The sequence below is a fragment of the Henckelia pumila genome, unplaced genomic scaffold (assembly GCF_033568475.1).
Source record: "Henckelia pumila isolate YLH828 unplaced genomic scaffold, ASM3356847v2 CTG_525:::fragment_3, whole genome shotgun sequence".
NCBI classification, from domain to species: domain Eukaryota; kingdom Viridiplantae; phylum Streptophyta; class Magnoliopsida; order Lamiales; family Gesneriaceae; genus Henckelia; species Henckelia pumila.
This window is the reverse complement of record NW_027331857.1, coordinates 2,601,713-2,619,859: the sequence shown is the minus strand read 5'-3', so window position 1 is coordinate 2,619,859 and position 18,147 is coordinate 2,601,713. Positions and strand designations below refer to the sequence as shown.

At 33.7% G+C, this 18,147-nt stretch overlaps 3 protein-coding genes across 12 annotated transcripts; 1 reads left to right on the top strand and 2 right to left on the bottom strand.

Moving 5' to 3' along the window:
• Positions 1-7,524: 7,524 nt before the first annotated feature.
• Positions 7,525-11,679, top strand: LOC140873094 (mechanosensitive ion channel protein 10-like). The gene is made up of 5 exons (XM_073276075.1): positions 7,525-9,315; positions 9,406-9,529; positions 10,046-10,339; positions 10,419-10,621; positions 11,260-11,679. The coding sequence occupies exons 1-5, from the start codon at positions 7,919-7,921 to the stop codon at positions 11,492-11,494; spliced, it is 2,253 nt and encodes a 750-aa protein (XP_073132176.1). The 5' UTR covers positions 7,525-7,918; the 3' UTR covers positions 11,495-11,679.
• A 252-nt stretch (positions 11,680-11,931) lies between these two features.
• On the bottom strand, positions 11,932-13,631 carry LOC140873259 (bet1-like SNARE 1-1). Of its 7 annotated transcripts, none has more exons than XM_073276331.1 (6): positions 13,581-13,631; positions 13,298-13,369; positions 12,609-12,756; positions 12,431-12,487; positions 12,271-12,330; positions 11,932-12,181 (listed from the first exon to the last, which is right to left on the bottom strand). In XM_073276331.1, exons 2-6 carry the CDS (start codon positions 13,309-13,311, stop codon positions 12,092-12,094), a joined length of 369 nt encoding a protein of 122 aa, XP_073132432.1. In that variant the 5' UTR covers positions 13,312-13,369; positions 13,581-13,631; the 3' UTR covers positions 11,932-12,091. The 7 variants fall into 7 exon arrangements, with proteins under 7 accessions (XP_073132432.1, XP_073132429.1, XP_073132434.1 ...); XM_073276328.1 differs by having other exon boundaries at positions 13,554-13,590; XM_073276333.1 differs by having other exon boundaries at positions 13,298-13,354; positions 13,554-13,586.
• A 1,390-nt stretch (positions 13,632-15,021) lies between these two features.
• LOC140873325 (uncharacterized) lies at positions 15,022-17,799 on the bottom strand. 4 transcript variants are annotated; one of them, XM_073276420.1, is made up of 11 exons: positions 17,737-17,799; positions 17,131-17,196; positions 16,975-17,033; positions 16,828-16,888; positions 16,688-16,727; positions 16,419-16,517; positions 16,288-16,334; positions 16,042-16,102; positions 15,852-15,943; positions 15,531-15,770; positions 15,022-15,346 (listed from the first exon to the last, which is right to left on the bottom strand). In XM_073276420.1, the coding sequence occupies exons 2-11, from the start codon at positions 17,176-17,178 to the stop codon at positions 15,197-15,199; spliced, it is 897 nt and encodes a 298-aa protein (XP_073132521.1). In that variant the 5' UTR covers positions 17,179-17,196; positions 17,737-17,799; the 3' UTR covers positions 15,022-15,196. The 4 variants fall into 4 exon arrangements, with proteins under 4 accessions (XP_073132521.1, XP_073132520.1, XP_073132519.1 ...); XM_073276419.1 differs by lacking the exon at positions 17,737-17,799 and adding an exon at positions 17,475-17,710; XM_073276418.1 differs by lacking the exon at positions 17,737-17,799 and adding an exon at positions 17,554-17,710.
• Positions 17,800-18,147: the final 348 nt, after the last annotated feature.

Genomic DNA, 18,147 nt, shown 5'->3' with positions numbered 1-18,147 from the left:
TTTAGTTGTTTGATATCATATCGATGTTGCTTTAATCTCTCCAAACCAATCTAGCTTAGCTCAGATTGCAACAATTCCGATTGTTTAAGTATCTGTCTAGAAACTCAAGCACAAAAAAAAAGATCTGCAATCAATCGGTCAAGCATTCTTCTAGTTTTTTCTTTCTATTTTCCAATTACTGTCAAATCATGCAATCAACTCATAAATCTTGTTGGTACTTTGAATCGAAATTTCTATCAGATACGAGCTAAAGGCATCAAGATATACTGAATGTACACATCAAATGATCAACGACTCTCAAACTTTGAAATCAAAGGAACTCGCTCAAGTTAATGTCATCCAAAATCAAATAGTCTGAAGGACAAAATCTGCTAAGTGAAAACAACTAACTTGCATCTCAAAACTCAAGGCGGGTGAATCAAATCAGATTATAACAAATAAATAAGAGCCAATCAGGATCGATCGAGGTCAAATAACAAAACCTTATAATCAATATCAATAGATTCAAGAATCGTGATTCTATGATGTAATAACTTCAGCAAAATCGAATAAAAGACTCGACTGTAACTGATTTTCTAATCTTTATCGGATTTCTAAACTCTTCCCAATGAATAACGATTAAGTCATAATCTTATTTTAATACTAAAATAAAACGGAATCTTAGTTTTCGCACCCATACTATAAATCAAATTCAATCTTATTTCCTCAAAACTGTAATTCAATTCGTCCGATTCAATTGACCCATACTTTCCTTTCATAATCATTGAATAAAAGAAATAACATGTACAGATAATAAAGGCTCAATGAATATAGGATGTAGCATACTCAATTACTCAGCTATCTCGGTATGCAATGCACCAATATTAATCAATATGCAGGCAAATTAGTCAAAACATTATAAATATCTGCAGTCTTGTCATCTGGTGCAGCTTGAGCTCAACTATCTGTAGATGCTTGTTGCCTATAAGATTGATCTACATTCTGATTTCCTCTTGGTCTACGTACCTTGGTTAGGACACACTCTAGCGAAATGTCCCACTTGCTTGCACCGATTACACTTTCCTGTCGCTAGGATGTCCTCCTCCACAGTGAGTGCAGTATCCACTGGCATACTCTGCATTCTGACCCAAACCAAACTGTCCAGGTCCACTAGAGCTAGAGAAGCTACTCCCATACATCTTTAATTGTTGTCCCTTAGGCTTAAATCGATCTTTACTGACACTGCCACTACCTCTTGTCTCATAACTATTCTGATATGGAAATTGTTGTTGGAATTGCTGAGGCATAGATGAACTTTCCTTCGGTCTCGTAAACTCGGCTTCAACTATTTTAGCCCTGTCAATAGCTTCTGCAAGGTTATTCGGTCGCCCGCATTTATCCAAGCATAGATTTTTCGGATTAAGTTCATTGATAAACAAATTAGTTTGTATTTCCTCATCATCAACCACGTGAGGAACAAATCGGAGCAAGTTTGATAATTTAGCAACATAGTCCTCAATATTCGAATTTCCTTGCTGCAAATTAAAAAATTCTGATGCTCTATCTTCTCTATAGAATATCGAAAGAAATCGTTGACAGAATTCCGTTTTAAATACCTGCCAAGTAATTACTGTACCTCGGTTCTCCATAAATTGTTTCGTCACAACCCACCAACTTCGTGCTACGTCTTGAAGTTGGTAACGATCAACCTGATTCTACGTTCATCAAAGTATTCCAAGGACTCGAACAATTGATCAAGCTCTTCTAACCAATTTGCAGTGTGCGGCATCAAGAAGACCTCTAATAATGATCTCAAGACAAAGAGGCTGCTCTAATAAGAGCATTGAACGATACTCATTCGTTTTCAACTCAATATATCAAAATAATGAGATTTGTGATTTCCAAGGGCTCACTTATATCACCCGGAATGATCCTACTAAGTTGTATTTTAATTAAGATTATTATTAATGACACTTTTCAAGGGACAATTGATGATTTTGATTACATCAAAGCGCATGCAGTGCAGACTGTGCCATTCGCACTAAGCCTAAAACCACCGAAGACTCCATTTCCAAAGAGAAAAAAATTGAACTGACATGCAACATTATTGGAGCAATAACAGCTGCAATTATAGTAGTCGGAGCATGTGCAACCTACCATTTCTGTTTTCAAAAAAAATGAAAAAAGAAGAAAACACTGCTACAGTGGTTAACCAAGGCGAAGAGGTGGCACATCAACAGATGGTGGAAGAACAGATCTTTGACTTGATGAAGACGGTGGGGTTTCCAAATGCAAGTAAAAAAATTCTGACTGAAAGAAATTTTCTGTTGGGAGTATGGAGAACCACTCGTATTTCTTCATATGAAAACACATTTCTGCCCCTAAGGGGGTGTCCAAGTTGGTGGAATATGTGAACTATTGGTCATATGTCAGGAGTTCGAATCCTCCTACAAACACCTTCTTGGACTAGTCTGTCATACAGTGCTTGTCTAGTGTGGTTTACCTGGCTAACGTAGTTTACCGGCTATTGTGTTAATACTTAATAGTGTATGAAAAGTTTTAATTAAAACTTTAGGACGAGAATTAAATTATTAATTAATATGAAATAATACTTAGTGAAATTATCTTTTTATATATAACAATATTTAAGAAAATTTTTATTTAAGATGATTAGATTATGATATAAAATATAAAAGACTAATTTAAATTAATAAATAATAAATAATAATAATAATAAAAGTGAGTGAATTTAGTCTTTTTAATAATAATAATAAAAATAATAATAAAATGAGTGAATTTAGTCTTTTTTTTATTAATTCAATACTTTATCATAAAAATCATTTATGTATTATACAAATAAATAAATAATAATAATAATAATAATAATAATAATAATAATAATAATAATAATAATAATAATAAATAATAATAATAATAATAATAATAATAATAATAATAATAATAATAATGTTCTTAATATTTGTTAATATATCATTAATTTGTCATAAAAGCTTTTGTAGTAGAATATTTTTTTATTATAATAGATATCATATTATTAATATAGTGGATTAATTGATAATGATTTTTAAAATTATTGTTTAAGTAATACAAAAATATAACACTTATATGAAAATTTAATTTGATATAATTTTGAAGGTTTTAGTGCAAATAAATGCAATGATAAATTAATAGTCATCATATTAAATATTATTTAATTGTTTTAAAACTTAGACTAATTTTTATAAAAAAATCGATGAGGTGATAATCATATTATTTAATTTTTTAAAAAACTTTTTATGATGTTTTATTTTAATTATTATATTTTTATGTTAAATGGATCATAGTATAATTAATAAATTATTACAAAAGGATTATATATGTTAATTTTTTTTTTGAAAATTTCAAATAAAAAATCATGGTTTATCAAAGGTGATTTATGATAATCCAACGGACACGTACCGGGGAAAAACAACAAAACTGAAGCATCTCAAGAAATCAGAAAATTCAAACAAGAATAAGGGAAGATCAAACTAAAGAAAGAAGCCTGAGAATGTGGATAAACCAAAAAAGCGAAACAAAAGCCAAAAGCAGAGAAAAAAACTAGCGAAGCTTTCCATCCAAGAAGATGGAACAACAAGCGAAGAAATCAAAGCCGAAGGAATCACAATCAAGCCAAGAAAGCCGAAGAGAAGAGAACAATGGAACGACCGATGATGAGAAGTATTATCTTCAGCAGCCCAAATTGTTATATTATCCAACATCGTTACCGTCCGTTGAAATTATTATTTTTATTGTTTTAGCATGTGATCTCATGTATATTTTTCGAAGAGTTTTAAACAAATCTTTAATGCAATTAAAAAAAAATATTCATAATAATAAATTCACGAAATTATAATTTTTGTATTTATATATTTTCGATATTATTTTCTATTTGGACTATATATTTTTTTACAATTAGTTTAATATGTTTCGATTATATCTGCATATTTGAAAATGACAAAAAGTGAAAAACGGCATGTGGTTCCAGGTAAGAAAAAGCATGCGTGCCATGGGCATGGGCTTGTTGTTCTTTCGAATAGAAAGTGGGCCATTTTACGGTCAGAGAAATCACACATGTTATGGGCTTGTTGTTCCAACGCTTAGAGAATGGCTTCAATTGGACTGCTGAAGATAATCACTTCTCATCATCGGCCGTTCCATTGTTCTCTTCTCTTCGGCTTTCTTGGCTTCAATTAAAAATCATTATCAATTAATCCAATATATTAATAATATGATATCTATGATAATAAAAAAAAATCTTTTACTACAAAAGCTTTTGATGACAAATTAATGATATATTAACAAATATTAATAAAATTATTATTTTTATGATCGGTAAAAAATTATTATTAATATATTTGTATAATACAAAATGATTTTCATGATAAAATATTGAATTAATAAAAAAAAGACTAAATTCACTCACTTTTTATTATTATTAAAAAGACTAAAATCACTCACTTTTATTATTATTTATTACTTTAAATTAGTCTTTTAAATTAAATAATATTTTATATATCATCTAATCATCTTAAATATGATTATATATAAAAAGATAGTTTTACTAAGTATTATTTCATATTAATTAATAATTTAATTCTCGTCCTAAATTTATCATATTTAATTAGCGTTTTATTTTCTTCTTTTTCACCAATTAAAAACTAAACATATCTAAGTATAATGAATAATAATTTATAATACTTTTCAATTAAAACTTTTCATTCATCAATAGCTTGCAAACTACGTTAGCCAGGTAAACCACACTAGACAAGCTCTGTGTGACAAGCTAGTCCAAGAAGATGTTTGTAGGGGGAATGGAACTCCTGACCTCTGGCCAAGAGTTCACCTACTTGAACACCCCTTTAGGGGCAGAAATGTGTTTTCATATGAAGAAATACGAGTGGTTATTCGTACTCCCAACAGAAAATTTCTCAGTCAGAAATTTTTTTACTTAAATTTGGAAAACCCACAGTCTTCATCAAGTCAAGATTTGTTCATCCACCATATGTTGTTGTGCCACCTCTTCGTCTTGGTTAACCACAGTAGCAGTGTTTTCTTATTTTTTTTCGACAACAGAAATGGTAGGTTGCACAGACTCCGACTACTGTAATTACAACTGTTATTGCTCCAATAATGGAGCATACCAGTTTGATTTTTTTCTCTTTGGAAATGGAGTCTTCCGTAGTTTTAGGCTTAGCGTGAATGCCACAGTCTGCGCTTTGAAGTAATCAAAATCATAGTGGAGTGAAAGTGTTTGGGGACCCGACCTCTTGGGGACCCATGCGATCGACCATGCTGCTGGGTCGACCGCTTGGGTTGGCCTGGTCGACCGCTTGGTCAATTCAACAAAAATTCGAAAATCAATCTATGAAAATCAATGATGATAAAAAAATGCATAAATATTAATATAAGAAGAAGAAGACAGAGACGCAGAGATGTGAAAGAAGAAGAGGATGGAGAGAGAAAAAAGAAGATAGAAAAGAAAAAAACGACCCAGAGATGTGAAAGAAGAAGATGAAGGAGAGAGAGAAAAACACATAGAACATGGATAATATAGTCTTTTTACTCAGAGATCTATCTATTAAATTAAAAACAAAACCAGGTCTATATCCCTCATTTTTTTTAAATTGAATCACTCCCTTTTTACGCGGTGGGTAGAGAATTATTAAATTTCTGGTAGAGAAACTAACAACTAACTCTAGGAAGAGAAAAAGGAAAACATTGAATATGAGAACGACAGGCGATAAGTGGGCCAAGAGTACTGGGCTGATGAGCTATTGGACTTGTAAAGGCTCATTACAAAAACTCGATCGGGATCCAACAATTATTATTAATTGTTCGTCCCTTTGTTTCCATATTTGTTTCCATGTTATTTTATAATTTCAGGGATATATAATTTGACAAGATCAGTGCAAGTGTTCACTCACCACAAGACCATGACTGATCTCATTTAGTCTCACCCATGCAACATTAATTAATTAATTCTATATAATTCACATATTGTTCTTGCACAGGCAAACATTAATTTCAATTAAATTCTCTGAATGCCTCCTCTATTTGAAATACAATATTAATGCCTAGCTAAGCTAACTTATGGCTATCAAATCTAATTGATCCGCTTTGGTTTGGAGGATATGGCTAAACAATATATATACATGTATTTAATTTAATTAAACTCTGGTACCGCCTCCAGTAGTATTTAGCTAGCAGATTAAGGTCCGCAGTTGAATTGAATATATGCTAGTTAGCGGAGATTTAATTGGATTACAAGTGACTCATTTGGGTTGGGTTCGATCGTCCTAATCCATCTGCTAGAATCGAAATTTTTCAATGTCTAAAATAACACTCACCCATTAATCAAAGGTAAAGAATTGACCCAAAAATTTTAATATTGGAAGAACTTGAATTAAGATTTTATGTTTGATCTGTTAAGCTAAATGCAAGTCATTGATTTTTATGTGAAAATATATCATTCTTAAAAGTAATGTATCAAAATACATAATGATTTGTACATATATAATTATAGATAATATTTTAACAAAATATAGAAATCAATATGACTCACGAAGATTCTCGTTTAACTAATCTATTACATAATTGAGTCCACACTTTTAGTTATTTATTTACATTTATTTAGGATTAGGATTAGGATTAGAAAAATTAATGAAATTTTTATCTGTTTTGACAAAGTTTTTCATAATCCCAAACTATAATTGGTTTAACATGAGAATATTGGATCAACATGTGAGCCAATGTTATTCGTGAAAAACGATTTACGGCATGTGACCCAATACTATCAAGCTCACACCAACTACTCAACTTGGTGATTGTGAAAAACGATTTACGGCGTGTGACCCAATACTATCAAGCTCACACCAACTACTCAACTTGGTGATTGCAACAACGAGAATGCAACATTTCTACGTATAACTGTACTATATATATATATATATATAAATTTTTAATTGCCCAATCAATGATGCCCAATTCGTCTCCGATAACTAAAACCCGATATCGTGTTTTAGTTATGCAAAAAATAAAAAAAAAGAACGAGTTAAAAAAATATTGTTAGACAGCTGATAAATACTATATATATATATTGAGATAAACTTTACGCGGAACTCATTAACTCGTAACATGGTAACATATGAGAAAATTTCAAAAATTTTGGTTCAAATTAAAATCCGTTGTTCTTAAAAGGACTAAGATCATTATTATATTTAAAAATTTTCGCCCAATCGTGGTTTGATATTCAAATAAATAGTTTGACTAAAATTAATAGTTTTGTACAGAGTGTTTTGAAATTGATAAAATGGATTAGATTTGATAATCTTGATATTTTTTTAAAATAAAAATCACATACATACCATTCCAACTTGCACCAACTCCCTCCCCTCCCAAAAAAGGGCGGAGATAGAAAATTGACAATGGGGAGGCGGCTACCAATATTTTTCTCGTAATAAAAAAAATAATAATAAGTGGACTTTTCCAATTCTCTATCATTTTCGCGATCAATAACCCATGTGAACAATTATGCTCAACGAGTCATTTGTCTGCACGCACCCAACAAAACTGAACGGGAAAAAACGACTGGTTTTCTTCACCAGACGAGACTGGGCTTACTGTAGCGTGGATTAATTTGACGGAGACGTCAATTTTGATATTTTCTTTGCATATTCTTTGACAACCTTTCAGTTCTTATCTCCTAATCCTTTGCGTCGGCATAGTTCCGATTTTAGTGATGTTGTGCTGTGGTCCTGTCTGGGATTGCTTTGGCGGTTGCAAGATTTTCAAATGGAGCGTTAATAGAACAGGGACCGATAAATTTCGATTCTTGAGTCTTGGCCATCCATTTTCATGATCAAGATTTTCACTTTTCTTACTGTGGCAGCAGCTTTCGATGGATATGGAAAGCGACATATCAGTGGCGGAGAAAGGAGGAAACTATGCTGTTGTGGTGGAGGTTCAGGTTCCGGGCGCCCAAGGAAATGGTGCTTCTGGAACTTCGGCGATGGAGGAATTGTCTAGAGTGCAGATGCCCTTACTCTCAACTGCTGCGGCTGCTCCATCACTGCCGGCAGTCTCGGGCCCTTCTCAAGATTCATCGGGACCTTCTCAAGATTTCTCTGCAAGACCACCAATTGGGTCGCCTGCTAGGCAAAAACCACTGACGATATCCTCTTATTCGAAGCCTAAATCAAGAATTGTGGAGCCTCTACATTCGAGCAACTTGATGCCTGGTGAGGAAATTGCTCAAACTACCCCTGTAGGATCACCTTATATGATGTCACCGAGTGCAGCTTCGCAGCCTGTAAGAGTTAAGCCGAGCACTCCTAAATCGTCAACTCCGATCACGCCGAAGACGCCTTTGATGGCTTCCACTGGAGATGAGGATGATGAGGATGATGATGATAAGGTTTACGAGACAGAAAATCTTAAGAATTTTTTTAAATCTAAGCGCGGTAAGAAAGTGAAATTGATGATTCTGGTCGAATGGGTTGCTTTTGTAGGCATAATGTGTGTCTTAATTTCAAGCTTAACTGTTAATAAGTTAAAGGGTCATCGTATTTGGGGTCTGGAACTGTGGAAATGGTGTGTGCTGGTACTGGTAATCTTTTGTGGTCGTTTACTCACCGGATGGGTGACTAATTCTCTTGTTTATTTGATTGGAAAGAACTTCTTCCTCAAGAAGAAGGTTCTGTATTTTTTGTTTGGCTTGAAAAAGAGTTTTCGCGTGGTTATATGGTTGGCTTTAATTCTTCTGACTTGGGCTTTGTTAATTAATCGAGGGGTTAAAAGATCGGAAGAAACTACTAAGATTCTTAATCTTATAACTAGAGGTATCGTGTCCACTCTTGTTGGGGCCGTTATGTGGATGGTGAAGACTTTAGTTATCAAATTGATAGCTTCAGCTTTCCATGTTAGAACTTATTTCGATAGGATTCAAGAATCCATTTTTCATCAGTATATTCTTCAAGCCCTCTCGGGTAATCCAAGGGAGCAAAACAATGTTTCTGATAATAGAAGACGATTGAGTTTCAGTAGATTAAAAACCAGAAAACAAGAGAAACAGGGGGAGGTGATTAATGTTGATAAACTCTACAAGATGAGGCGAGAAAAAGTATCGGCTTGGACAATGGACGGGTTGGTCAATGTTGTTAGAAACTCAGGGGCGCCTAACATCTCTGTGGTCAGTGTTGAAGAAGAAGGGGAAGGGCCAAAAGAAATTACAAGTGAGGTTGAGGCCAAGGTCGCGGCAAATAGAATATTTAGAAACGTTGCAAGGCATGGTCATAAGTAAGGATGCTAGTTTCATGAATAACTTCTTTATAGCTAGCTGTTTTAGTTTTTCTTTGATAGTCTGAGGTTAAATTGTTTCTGTGGTAGGTATATCAACGAAAACGACCTTTTGCGTTTCATAGAGAAAGAAGAAGTTGATTATGCATTTTCACTCTTTGAAGGAGCTGCAGAATCTAGAAGAATCACAAAAACATCCTTCAGAAGTTGGGTGGTAAGATCTTCTACATTTGATGTGTTGGATAGTAATAGTTCCTGCTATTTGTTTCTACATTTTCACTCTGCGGTCGCCTGTGCAATACAACTATTGAAATGTTACTCTTGTGCTACTGTATGACTTTGAGAATTAGAGTGCACTGTTCCCAACATTTATAGCTTCAAGTACATTGAAAAAAATGTGGTCTTAAAATTAATATCGATTTTATGTATTATCACGAGTAGCAAGTCAAAGCGGGACGGGGATTTTTGAATAGATAGTCCCTGCTGTATCCGTTACTGATGTATGCAATAAGAATTTAAGCTACAATGCGGCTAATGTTAACAATATTTTGTACATAATGTTCTCTCGGCAAGAAAACATTGGTTTGCAGTAGATTACCTCTTACAGTAACCTCCATTCCATCATTTTACCATAAAACAAATGTTGTGACTAAATTTAGAATTCCATAGCTCTTATATTCTCGAAGTGTTTCGTGTGAAGCTAATTTCTTTATTTTTTGTTTTTGTGAAGGTAGGGGTATATAACGAGCGAAAAAGCCTGATACTGTCTCTCAACGATGCCAAAACAGCAATAAAGGAGCTAAACAAGATTGCTTCGGGACTTATACTGATAGTGATAGCTATAGTTTGGTTACTTTTGATGGAAATCACCACCACCAAGGTTTTGGTGTTCATTTCATCTCAGGTTTTACTGGTAGTGTTCATGTTTGGTAACACAGTTAAATCAGTGTTCGAAGCCATCATATTCGTCTTTGTGGTCCACCCTTTTGATGTCGGTGATCGCTGTGTTGTTGATGGAGTACAGGTAAATGTATTTGGCCCCTTATACTAAATTCGGCTCGCTCAACATTGATGCTTACTTCTAATTCTTGAAATATCTGCAGATGCAAGTGGAAGAGATGGACATTTTGACCACAGTTTTTCTGAAGCCGGACAATGAAAAAATATACTATCCCAATGCAGTCTTGGCCACCAAACCGATCAGTAATTTCAATCGAAGCCCGGAAATGGGTGATTCAGTGGATTTTGCTCTGGATTTTTCGACATCTATGGAGAAAATAGCAGAATTGAAGGCCAAAATAAAAGCGTATGTTAACTCAATCCTTTCCATTTTGGTTAAGTCGATGCCACCAGCCGTAGTGTCCTGTGGGTGACGTGGTAGATTTTGATTGGTTAAAATCAGTGGGCCCCACTTGGGACCCATTGATTTTAACCAATCATGGGATTACACGTCGCCGCCAGCAGGGTAGTACCTGCCGGCGGCATGAACAAAACCCCTTTCCATATGTTTGTTTATTCTCTGAAATTGCCCACCGTCCACTGCTGAAACTCCAAAATTTATAAGAATCGTGCATTTGGGTCAGTAAAAGTGTGAAAAAATTGTTTCTTGATTGAAAAAAATGGCAAAATCAACTCATAGAACTTGGCATGAAGCTTGATTTAACTAATAGATTGAATTATCCTCCTGAGATCTGTCATGTGAAAAAAATCATCATAATGAATTGCTTGTTTTTATGTCGTGAAATAACTCCTCTATTTCATCCATTCTGAACCCATAGTGTGCCTTCTTTCGAAATGGGGTGCACTTGTTTTTTTTCTTTAGTACTTCAGTTCTCAAAGAAACATAAACTCAGGAACCATCAATCCAATATTTGACATGTTGGAACGATTTTAGCTCATGTAGATTTGGGCAAGTCGCTAACTTTTCCTTTTGTTTTATATCAGGTACTTGGAAAGTAAACCTCAAGAATGGCGTCCCGGTCACAGCGTGATATTAAAGGAAATCGTCGATGTTAACAAGATGACGATGGCACTTTATGTGAGTCACACAATAAACTTTCAGAATACTGAAAGGGGCACTCGAAGATCCGATCTAGTCTTTGAACTCAAGAAAATATTCGAGGAAATCGGTATAAAGTACCATCTACCACCTCAAGAAGTGCAGATCCTTAATTTATGAGTAGCAAATTGGAGCACTGATGACTGTTGTAAAGTGATGAGTTTTGATAATTGGAGCATATCATGTTTTGTATCTTTTCAATGTGGTCTGACGAATTCTGACCTTTTGTACTGTACTTCTTTCGGTTTTCATTGTTTCTCATGTAAATGTTTGGATCATGTCAGCAATTTTAATCTCAATTGCCACATTCTCTTAATACCCGCAAGAGTACTGAACACACTGTGGAGTCGGGTAACTAATTTAACTGAAACATCGAGGGGGGAAAATAATTCTATTTTTTGGTTTCTTTTATATAAACGAGTTACAAATTCTATTCTCAAGCGATTGAAGATTGAAAATGTATTCTACGAAGAAGAATCAGAAGCCAACGTTTTGTGAGACGCGAAAATGACTTCTAATATTTACGAAAGTAGAAACGCAACTCTTAACAAGAGTCGAAACAAACAATAGCAAGCAATCCTCATATATGTATGTTAGTGAACATTTTAAGACAGGTTCCTATGCCATGACATCAACTCTAAAGCAGATAATAGCATTACAAGTCGCACAAGTCTCCATAGCATACTCCTCACCAATCACCAATCACCAATCGGATACTTATCGAGTAAGATAGTAGATGACAAGGAAAATAACCACAAAAGATACCACGAGCGTAAACATACTCCGGCTCGATTTGGTCTCGAAAACCTGAAGTTTGGTAAGAATTTCAAAGGCGGTGCATCAAACTCGAATCAGAAGGGGAAAAATTATATTAAAAAATTTGTTGAGGTAAATACCATCTTAAACTTATCCATGGTTCCCGACAGAACTCCTCTTGATGAGTCCATGTCATTTCCCTGAAGCTCAAAAGTTAGAATCAAGAACCAAAAAATTATGTTATACTATCAATTGGAATTCACGACATGCGATCTGTTTAAGGTAGAGATTATTACATACCATCATGTCTAGCATACGGTTATGAGTGTCGACTTCCTCATGTATGTCACCTGACAACTGTTTGTGTAACATTTCATTGATATTTCAAAAATAAGCTAGAGTTGAAAATTCTATTCTCAACCAAACAATGCAACTAGTGAGTATAAAAATATTATACTCAACATCATGTGTAACTCACTCTTTTCAGAATAGCAACTCGATCTTGCAGTCCATCAATTGATCTATCATTCTCTTGCTCATCAATTTCATGAGAGGAGTAAGCTGATGACGCCCTTATACCTCCCTCCTCAATCCCATCAAAAAGAGCAGCTCTAGTGTCACGATTCCTGCCCAAGATTGTTTTCGTTACAGATTTAGGAAAATTAATATAAGCAAGCAGTAATATTATAAAAACTTCCAAAAGAAAAGGGGTCGCTTCTAATAGCAAAAAATTTTAAAAAAAAATTGTCATGGATAAACAGTATATTTAGAAACCAAAGATTGCTAATTGAATAGGTTAACCATGAACGATTATCAACTGATGGAGGATCAGGCAGAGTTGACTAAACAGCACACACTGTTATCAAGTAATTGAGGATCAGCAGAGTTAACTGAACCGCACGCACTATCCTAATCCCAACCTCATTTAGCAAACAAAGAAAGAAAAATAATTCAATTAAATAGCAAAATTGAAATGGCATCGAGAACATATACCCCCAGAGTGTCCACAATCAATATTAAATTCCAAGTTAACGACATGATCAAAAGCACATGCAAAATTGTTTTCTTCTTCATAGATATATTATTATTAACCGTTGACGCTCAAACTTTTGGGGAAGAAACTGAATCAGTAGCCAGTGCGGCATCCAAAAGTAAACGAGTAAATACCTCATAGAATTCATTGTTTAGGAGATACGAAATCACACTGTAGCTCAGAACCGTATCCTGCGAATCAAAATTCTACAAAATTGAAAGAAGAAACAAACAAAATTCACATCAATATCATGCGTAATTGAATAGATTACGTGATGAGACTGAAATTTAAGTAATTTGCAGTGAAAAAACTGAATTGAAATGCGCACTCAACTACCAGAAAATCTTACAGATCTGAAGAAAGTGAGCGAAGAGCGTATGTTAGGCGTACCTCCAACAGAAAAATGGAAGAACATACCTGATTGCTGAATGTCGATCGATTGATTGAAAATCTTAAGAAATAAGAAAGCGTGGAAATTTGGCAATTTCTTATAGTGCGGGGCCCAATATGCAAATACATAATTTTTTTTGTTTTGTTAAATTTTTACAGGAAAATAGTAACTTAGCAAAGTAATATGAATGAACTCCATGAATTGAATTTAAATCTCCTCTAACGTGATTTTACGTTTATATATATATATATGAGATGAGTTAAGTTGATTCAACTCATATTTAATTTAAAAATAATATTTTTGAAATAAAAAATAAAATTTTTCATGGATTGGAACAAATAAAAAATATATTTCGCAAAATTGATTCTATCTTGAGTTGTTGTGCTAACAAAAATACATCATCTTTATTACGAAATATAGGTTCATAAAATAGTATGTTATTTTATTTTCTTAGAGAATATATCAATCCCACAAGTCTTGGAACAAATGGGATCGTACATTTAAATTTTAATAAATATCGAATTCATTCTATTTTATGCAACTCAAAATCTTGTATCAATTATATATTTTTTTTTAAAAAAAATCAATATATATTTTAGAGAATACATATACCACGACTGGTTATTATCAAATGAAAGGAGAAGTAGCTTGTTGCCTGTCACATTAAGATCATCAAGGAGGGTTAATATTCATTTTAGATAGTGTTTGTGAATTCTCAAATTTTTTTCTTACGGAGAAGTGAAATTATCCAAACACTAAGAAGAAAAAATTCATAATAATATATTCTTAGAAGTTCGACTGCCTTAGTCTATGTAGTTTATATGTTTTCCCGGTTTTGTTTTTTAATTAATCTCAAATCAAAATGACAAAATGTCCCTTCATGTCTTTACTTTGTTTTTTTTACTTGATTTAGTGTATATCGTTATTAGTTTGTTTGTAACTCAAGATTTTGGTCACATGAGAAGCATATGTTAGATATTTATCTTTAATTTATTTAGTATACATTATACATACATATATAGATATATATATATATATATATATATATATATATTTGTAACATAATTTCACTTCTCTGTGTAGATTGAAAATGAAACATGTGAAAGAGATAAAGAAACATGAAATTAGGCTAAGACAATGACAAAATATCAAGGGAAGAGTGAAATGAAGTAAAACTGATAACAATACGGGGATAAATATCCAATGTGTTGTCTCTAACACGCAAGATAGTGTTTGGGAGTAAGAAGTATTTTTCAGCTTTTTTTAACAAAATTTCAAAAAATTTTGAAATTTTGTTAAGGAAAAGCTAATAAGTGTTTTCTAAAAGTTCTCTCAAACACTACCTAAAACAATAAGTATTGACGAGTTAACAACGGTATGAACCAAATCGAGTAAAAAAAATATCATAATATGATGATATTTTGGTACGAGACAAATAAAAAAGATTGAGGTAAACCTAAACCATGGTGTTAGTGTAGAAGCACAGAGTATATTTTGCCTTATTGTGAAATCCATTCCGTGTACACCGTCCTCAGCTAAAAATTCAACAGTTTCCCGCATGAATATTCTCAAAAACAATAAATGAATGTGGTTTCAAACTCAATAGAGAGAAAATTTTCTGAACTAAACCCAAAGAATATTGTCATAAATCAGATAAACTATCTAGGATGGAGTCGATGTCGGGAGTCAAAACCGCGCGTTGGTTGAGTTCCCCTAGATTGTAGCAACGTTTCTCCACTGTATTGATGGCAACAACATCCTGTGCAAAAGCACAATCCAAACCAGCAGATACCTGAAATCCAGGTAACATTTACTTCTCTTACATTCTTAGTTCAAGATTTGAATTTTTTTATCAGCATTTAGCAACCAAATGGTGTTTTTTTCTGCTACTAAATTGCAAGAAACCTCCATTTCAGATTAGCACATACATACATGCAAAGAGGCTTCATAGAAACTAGAGTTTGGTATATACTTACATCATATAGCATATCGCCGAGCTTCAGCTTTACAGCACCACTTTTATATACCAGCATTTTCCCCATAAAACCTGCAGGTAAATCTTCCAAACCACAAGGCTTTTGGGATGATCTTCCACCTCTTTCTGAATTTTTAAGATTTTCGTCCTGATTTTCACCTTCTATATTAGACGATTGCTTCAAAGTAGGCATAGTAGCTGGTAACTGAAGAAAAATCATCCTCTTCTCCTGCTCATCCTCCTGAAAATCATGTTACCATTTAATTTCAACGCACAACATGTGAATATGCAAAAGTACATATCATCCTTGGAGATAACTAACCATTAGACCTAAGTCGATGGCGGAGTTTGATTCATTTTCGTCATACTGCAACCTCTCCGTATCTTCCCCAAACTCTTTTTCGTCAAGAAGTTCTGCGGGCAACAAAACGAGGTAAAAGGCACTTCAAGAATTGAAATTTTTTCAACCATACTTGATAAATGGGTAAATGAGGTAGATTTGTCATTCATACCAGGATTTCCTGAATATGGCCTCCTCAAAGGAAGTGTTACAGGATAATTGCTGTAGTAATTCTGTGGTAATCATTCGAGAAGCATAAGTAAATCGCAAGGATTTTAAACAGAAAGTAATCAAAATTTCAGTCAAAAAGACCCCTCCCTCACAACTAAGAAACGGAGGAAAAGAAAACACAGAGTTAATAATGCCCCTCAACAAAATTTCTCAATCCCACAATAGAGAGTTAGCAGCATGTTATTACCCATGGTTCCTTGTATTCTTTCTCCGCTGCTCTGGTAGTATCATCACCTACAAGAAGGCACATGATCTCCAATGAATCTCAAGTTTTCAAACAATGGAAAATAAGAAAAAAGTAATGAAAATCTCACTGACCCTTAGACGACGAGCCTTTGTTCGTAAATTTAGGAAAGCTAAATGACTTGATGGAATTTGATCGATCTCCATAACCAAAGGCAACCTGACTTGTCCCAACTGCAGCATAAAAAATCGAGATCACACCTTGGAAAACTTGACCAACAGTAGAACTTTCGCAAAAATATAATAATTCAAAGAACGGAATTCTCTTTATAAACCACCACTCTTTGTGGATTTAACAGCTTATTTCCAAATGAAAACACGAATATTTCTCGGAACAAGCTTACCCTTCCTCTCAAATTTAGCCTTCTCCTTGAAAGATGTCTCCTAGAATGAAAAGCATTGGAATTGTATGACTTGAACTGAAAAATCAACACGTTTGATTTGCTACTGAAATATTTGAAGAACAGAAGGGAACAAGAAATACATGTAAGCGGCGTAGAAGCTGCTGTGCCTGTGCTTCATCAACATCATTTTCAACCTTTTCCCTGTCGAACACATAATAAATTCAATATGCATAGAATAAGTCCACGTCCAGAATCAGAGTATCAAACATGAAAGCCAGGACTGTTACACTTTAGGCAGGGTAGGCTTCTGTTCTTTCTTGACCGGAGCTTTTGGTGCAAACTTCACCTATATTAATAAAACAACGCAAATCAATCCGGCCCGGCAGATTGAAATTCATCACAAAACATCTGAAAAACGAGTTAATTAATTCAAAAAATCCAACCTTCCTCGGTGCATTGCTGGTCGAATTGGCGAATGGCTTTGAATCCATACGAATTTATAAATTATTCTGATCAAGGAAGCACAAAAACAACAAACAAACAATATCATTCATTGATCAGAAACAAATGCCAAATCGTATACATTGAAAGAAGTCCAAACTTTTATAACAATTTAATTCCACCCAGAATGTTATATTCACATTGGATCATGCATATTTTTCAAAATTTGATGTTTAAGAATACGATCAAAGCAACAAGACATGCACCCTTTTTCTTGCTTTCATCAACACTAGCTATAATCTTAGATATCAATATCGCAAATCAATGTGCATAGGCTGCAGCATACCACCGATGAATGATTGCCAATGAAAGGGGGCACTGGACTAAAACAAAGATCTTTGATACTGGGCTGTGCTTAAACCAACCTGTTTCGATCAATAATGATTGGATTCTGGTTTCCAAGAAATAATCTTTGTGTGTATGATCCGGAGTGAATATCAACAATGTGGCATTATTATTATTATTATTATTATTATAAAGAAAAGGAGGAGATTGGCGGCTAAGTTTTAGGGTTTTGGAGAAGTTTAAGAATGGAAAGATTTGCTTACAATAATGTCAGAAGCTCCCGTGTTACATCACTTCACGTAAGGAATGTCGGGCGATTGACGCCTCAATCCTCACTTCTCTACTTTGCCATCGTTACATTTTTTGGGATATTCATGTAAATTGACTTATTTCATAATTTATTTATTTTTTAAATAAAAAACCGAATATATATATATTTATTTATAATATAACGTGAAAATTCGCAATTACTGTCTTTATTTTTAAAATGACATAAGAATTCGCAATTACTTTCTTTATATATATTGAAACATGTCAGTTTCATAACTACATACTAATAAAGTTATGAGTGTTTACTGTCAAAAAAATAATAGTTTTTCATAAATCAAATCTAAAATCTATCTTATATAATATTATAATTTACTCGTTACACCATTAAATTCTGTGTGTTATTA

Coding starts and splice junctions, on each gene's coding strand:
- LOC140873325 (XM_073276420.1), bottom strand. CDS start 17,178: ATGGATTCAAAGCCATTCGCCAATTCGACCAGCAATGCACCGAGGAAG. Junction 16,518..16,687: donor GGCTAAATTTGAGAGGAAGG/GTAAGCTTGTTC, acceptor TTTATGCTGCAG/TTGGGACAAGTCAGGTTGCC. Junction 15,347..15,530: donor TCGGCGATATGCTATATGAT/GTAAGTATATAC, acceptor CCTGGATTTCAG/GTATCTGCTGGTTTGGATTG.
- LOC140873259 (XM_073276331.1), bottom strand. Junction 12,488..12,608: donor GAGTTGCTATTCTGAAAAGA/GTGAGTTACACA, acceptor TTACACAAACAG/TTGTCAGGTGACATACATGA. Junction 12,331..12,430: donor ACCGTATGCTAGACATGATG/GTATGTAATAAT, acceptor TTTGAGCTTCAG/GGAAATGACATGGACTCATC.
- LOC140873094 (XM_073276075.1), top strand. CDS start 7,919: ATGGATATGGAAAGCGACATATCAGTGGCGGAGAAAGGAGGAAACTAT. Junction 9,316..9,405: donor GTTGCAAGGCATGGTCATAA/GTAAGGATGCTA, acceptor TTTCTGTGGTAG/GTATATCAACGAAAACGACC. Junction 9,530..10,045: donor CATCCTTCAGAAGTTGGGTG/GTAAGATCTTCT, acceptor GTTTTTGTGAAG/GTAGGGGTATATAACGAGCG.